General features: G+C 53.4%; 1 protein-coding gene across 1 annotated transcript in view; it reads left to right on the top strand.

Annotated features, from left to right (window-relative positions):
- The window catches only part of LOC311319905 (uncharacterized protein), a 16712-nt gene extending 13974 nt beyond the window's left edge, over positions 1 to 2738 (top strand). Inside the window, exon 3 of the mRNA XM_084451535.1 lies at positions 1415 to 2738. Coding sequence (XP_084307661.1) covers positions 1415 to 2234 — 820 coding nt within the window. The 3' untranslated portion in view covers positions 2235 to 2738. The remainder of the gene's footprint in view (positions 1 to 1414) is intronic.
- The last annotated feature ends 2554 nt before the right edge of the window (positions 2739 to 5292 follow it).

Here is a 5292-nt window from a genome sequence, read left to right as displayed (position 1 = left end):
GCATGAGCAAAGAGAGATAAAGAGAGATACCTGGAAAGAGAAAGAGAGAGAGAGAAAACAAGTTGAGGGAAAGTGATGTAGAAGAGAGAGGTGTGCACACACACAGAAGAGGAGGAGAGAGGGAGGTTTGAGGGGCGAGAGGATGGATGGAGGGATGGAGGGATGAAGGGAGGGAGGGAGGGAGGGAGGGAGGGAGGAGTGTGAACAGCATAAGGTGTGAGCAGCGGGATGTGTCAGACAGTCTGTTACACTGTCCAGAAATGAAGCCAGTCAGACCTCTCTCTCCTCTACTCCTTCTCTCTCTCACTCTCCTCCTTCTCCCTCTGCCTCCCTCTCTCTCCTCTACTCCTTCTCCCTCTCTCCCCCTCTCTCCCTCCCTCTCCCTCCCTCCCTCTCTCTCTCTCTCTCTCCCCCTCTCCATCTCTCTCTCTCCCCTACTCCTTCTCTCTCTTCTCTTATCAGTCATGTTTTGGTTATGAGAGAAACGGACCAGAGAGCACAGATAAACCATGTGATCATGTGTAGCCAAAACGCAAACGGCGCCCGTGCCCAGCCCAACTAGACCGTAGCTCGGGCGGCGGCGGCGTGACTCCCCGGGCGCCGCGTCCTTGTGTTGACCGGGCGCCGCGACGGCTCATCGATTCCTGGGCGAATGTGATACCTGGACGTCTGGCCACATGTTCCTAAATAGTCAGGCGGGGGTCTTGGCGTGACCCGCGTACCGGAGCTGGGAGAGTCAGGGGGGGTCCTGGGAGAGTCAGGGGGGGTCTCGTACCGGAGCTGGGAGAGTCAGGGGGGGTCCTGGGAGAGTCAGGGGGGGTCTCATACCGGAGCTGGGAGAGTCAGGGGGGGTCCTGGGAGAGTCAGGGGGGTCTCGTACCGGAGCTGGGAGAGTCAGGGGGGGGTCCTGGGAGAGTCAGGGGGGGTCTCGTACCGGAGCTGGGAGAGTCAGGGGGGTCCTGGGAGAGTCAGGGGGGGTCTCATACCGGAGCTGGGAGAGTCAGGGGGGGTCCTGGGAGAGTCAGGGGGGGGGTCCTGGGAGAGTCAGGGGGGGGTCTCATTCCGGAGCTGGGAGAGTCAGGGGGGGGTCCTGGAGAGTCAGGGGGGGTCTCGGCCCCGCCCTCTACAGGCCCTGTTTTAGGAAGCAGTAGAAGCGCTGGAGAGTCTGATACTGTGAAAGAACAAGTTGTTTAAACAAAGATGGCCGACTGTCTTGCGTCCTCATATCAGCCACATGAGAGAATGACAATGTGTTGCTTTTCGTACCTAACGTCCTCTCTCTCTCTTTCTCTCTCTCTCTCTCTCTCTCTCTCTCCCTCTCTCTTGTCTCTCTCTCTCTCTCTCTCTCTCTCCCTCTCTCTCTCTCTCTCTCTCTCTCTCTCTCTCTCTCTCTCTCTCTCTCTCTCTCTCTCAGCTACATCTATGATCCCTCAGTCCCGGTGGAGGTGAGTAAGAGGGACCCGACGGGCAGCTCTCTGTACCATCGCCACGCCCTCCCGGGCGATGGGGGCCCCCGTGTCTCCGCCCCCGCCAAGCAGAAGGAGGGCTTCCACAACCTGGCCTACAGCAACAGCGCCGGCAAGTACAGCGCCGACACCCTGAAGCTGGAGGTGGACAACAACCACATCAACAGGCTGCACGCCGCCCAGCCCGCCCCCGAGAGGGAGCCGGGCCGCGGGGCCAGGCCGGGGGAGGGGGGGCTCTACATCATCCAGCCGGAGGGTCCCGGAGGGAGATGGGGGGTCCCGCCCTTCCAGAAGCCCCCCAGTCTGCCGGTGTACCCCAGCATCCACGCCCTGGAGCACCTGAACCAGTCGTCCGGCGAGCCCGGGGGGTACGGGAGGGGCGGGGCGGCGGCGTGGCAGGCGTCGGAGCCCTCGCCGGGGGGGTTCGGGGAGAGCTCCTCGGTGGATGAGGGGGTGGGGGGCACGCCGGAGTACCTGTGCGACACGGGCGACGAGGAGAGCGTGCTCTCGGCGGACATCCACACCAGCACCACCAGCCTGTCGTCGGCCGACACCAAGGACGAGGGGCGGCGCGCGGCGGCGGGCGACGCCTCCACGCTGGAGAGCGGCATCGCCGGCGCCAAGAGCGAGGATGAGGACGATGGAGGAGGAGGGGAGGGGGATGAGGACGAGCGGGACGACGCGCAGAGCGTGACGGACTCGATGGTGGCGGAGGCGCTGGCGGCATTGGAGGCGGCGACCGCTGGCGAGGACTACGATTATGATTGATGGCTTCCAAAGAGTTCCCAACCGCTCCGGAATGTTCTATTGATTTTCCACAGAACGATTGGTCACGCTGGCGTACTGCAAAAATCTGCTGACTAACTTCTTCTTTTAAAAAAAATCCTAAATATGATTTTAAAGCCCAAAGTTGATATCAGTCTGGTAAGAAACCACAAACACAAACTATCCCCGCCAAGACTTTGAATCTAATTCAGCTTCAGTAACAGCAAATGTGAACAGGATCCTTGTTTACAGAAATATGGATTTAATTTTTAAACTGGAATCAAAGATATTTTTCTAAGGAGGTCACATGGACACTTATGTGACTTATTTTGCCAACGAGTGGCTCGGTCTGGCGACACAACATTTCCACGACTTCTGTACTGATTCACAAACGCAAGCGAAGAGACGTTTGGTTCTAGACTGTGAAGGGTGAGGGTGTAGGGTCTCCATTCCTAAACGGTCATTGTGTTCCACACTCCCAGGTCTAGTAATGTCAGGTCTAGTCATGTCAGGTCTAGTAATGTCAGGTCTAGTAATGTCAGGTCTAGTAATGTCAGGTCTAGTAATGTCAGGTCTAGTATGTCAGGTCTAGTCATGTCAGGTCTAGTCATGTCAGGTCTAGTCATGTCAGGTCTAGTATGTCAGGTCTAGTCATGTCAGGTCTAGTAATGTCAGGTCTAGTAATGTCAGGTCTAGTCATGTCAGGTCTAGTCATGTCAGGTCTAGTAATGTCAGGTCTAGTCATGTCAGGTCTAGTCATGTCAGGTCTAGTCATGTCAGGTCTAGTAATGTCAGGTCTAGTCATGTCAGGTCTAGTAATGTCAGGTCTAGTCATGTCAGGTCTAGTAATGTCAGGTCTAGTCATGTCAGGTCTAGTAATGTCAGGTCTAGTCATGTCAGGTCTAGTAATGTCAGGTCTAGTCATGTCAGGTCTAGTAATGTCAGGTCTAGTCATGTCAGGTCTAGTAATGTCAGGTCTAGTCATGTCAGGTCTAGTAATGTCATCTCTTATCTCCAAACTGTTCCGCAATATCACTTCCCTTAAGTGAGGTAGGTTTGATCTAGAATATCTGTTTCTGCATTGTTTCCTATACATTACCAGCACCAACTCAGTGGATGTTACAGCCTCAAGCACTCGCTTGATTCATCGTGTAAACAGGTTGAAAGAGGTCACCTCAAGCTATTTTTATATCCTATCAACATTGTTGCTTTTTCTGATGTTATTTATATCTGGTCTGGTGGTTGAATGCTAATGCTCAACGGTTTCCCCGATATCGCCCAACGCTCAGAGAAGTGTGGGACATGAAGTATAGCCTCGTTCTGTAGCATAAGAGGACGTTGGGTCTGTTTGCATCCTCATTCAGGGAGTCCTAACCCCCATCGTGAAGTATAACGTTCCAGCTGAGGGGACAGACATCACCAGACATGAGAAGTTCACAAGGAAGTGAGCTGACCAGCTGATACACTTGCTCACTAAAGTGTCATGTAAACATGGACTCATTTATATGGGATGTTGTTTCAGTGAATGAGCTGATTGAAGGATGTCTTTATTACTGTGCCTATTGAAGTCTTTTTTTTTTGCCAAAATCATTTCTATTCTAATTTGTATTTACTGAACAGAGACGGATGTAGACGTGTAATCTGCGGTGATAATGTACTGCCAAGTAGCCTTAAAGTGATTCTGAATCAATGCAAACCCATTTTCAGGTGCACACCCAGGAGGAATATTGGCCATTTATAATGTGGTTTCTTGAGAAGACATGTTGTACACACCCTCTCAGGCCCCGCCCCTCTCAGCCTCTCTCTGTCTCTCTCTCTCCCTCTCTTTCTCTCTCTGTCCCTTTGTCTCCCCCCCCCCGCCTCTCTCTCTCTCTCCCTCTCCCCCTCTCTCTCTCTCTCCACCCCCCCCTCTCTCCCCCCCTCTCTCTCTCTCCCCCTCCTCTCTCTCTGTCCACCCCCCCTCTCTCTGTCCCCTCCCCCTCTCTCTCTGTCTCCCCCCCCCCCTCTCTCTCTCTGTCTCCCCCTCTCTCTCTCTCTGTCCCCCCCCCCCCTCTCTCTCTCTGTCTCCCCCTCTCTCTCTCTCTCTGTTGTCGTTCTCTCTCTTGCTCCAGGATGTAGACTATATGAAAGCAAAACTGAGTGCGTTACTGTTTGTTCTGGTGTGTGTGTGTGCGTGTGTGTGTGTGTGTGTGTGTGTGTGTGTGTGTGTGTGTGTGTGTGTGTGTGTGAGAGAGTGTGAGTGAATGTGTGTGTTAACACTCTTGTGCATAGGTGTGTGTATAAATTCCCACCAGCCAAGGTGTATGTTATGGGATATTTAAATTACTGTATACATAATACAGTAAACAGCAAGGGGGCCTGTCTCACACACACACTCACACACACACCGACGCTTTAAAGCTGGAAACAGACTAAGTTTGTCCCTCGCCCCACGCCGTCCACTTAGGCTGTGCGTCCCTGTGTCTCCCAGGAGGAGCAGAGCCACTGATGATACTTTTTACAGGAGACTGAAATATCCCTCGTCTACTGATCTTCCTTAATCCCTTTATCTTTTAGCAACCACCCCCCCAACACACACACTCCCAACACACACACACACATGATTTTATCTTTGTAATCTCTTTCTGTCCCTCTTTGGTCTCTCTCTCTAATCACCGACCACGCGTCTCACAATTAGAGGTTTCTGTTTGTAACGTTTCTAAAGCGTCTCTCTCTCTTGTTCTGGAATGTTCCAGGTCTCATTGTTCACTCTGAAGAGCTCTGTCCCAATAACACGCCTGCACCCTGACTGACAACTACAGAGGACTCTTCATTGAGTGTGTGCTTATGTGTGTGTGTGCACGGGTACGCGTGTGTGTGCACGGGTACGCGTGTGTGTGTGTGTGCGTGCGCGTGTGTGTGCGTGCAAGGGGGTACAGTATGTACCCTGCTCTGTGTGTGTGTGTGTGTGTGTGTGTGTGAGGCTGAGTCAGAGGAGTGTGTGTGTGTGTGTGTGTGTGTGTGTGTGTTTCATGTCCCAGGCCTGCTCTCAGCAGGGTGTGAGGACATGTACATGTTGAGC

Source organism: Borostomias antarcticus (assembly GCF_949987555.1).
Source record: "Borostomias antarcticus genome assembly, chromosome: 17".
In the NCBI taxonomy this organism is placed as follows: domain Eukaryota; kingdom Metazoa; phylum Chordata; class Actinopteri; order Stomiiformes; family Stomiidae; genus Borostomias; species Borostomias antarcticus.
This window is presented reverse-complemented; position numbering and strand designations above follow the sequence as displayed.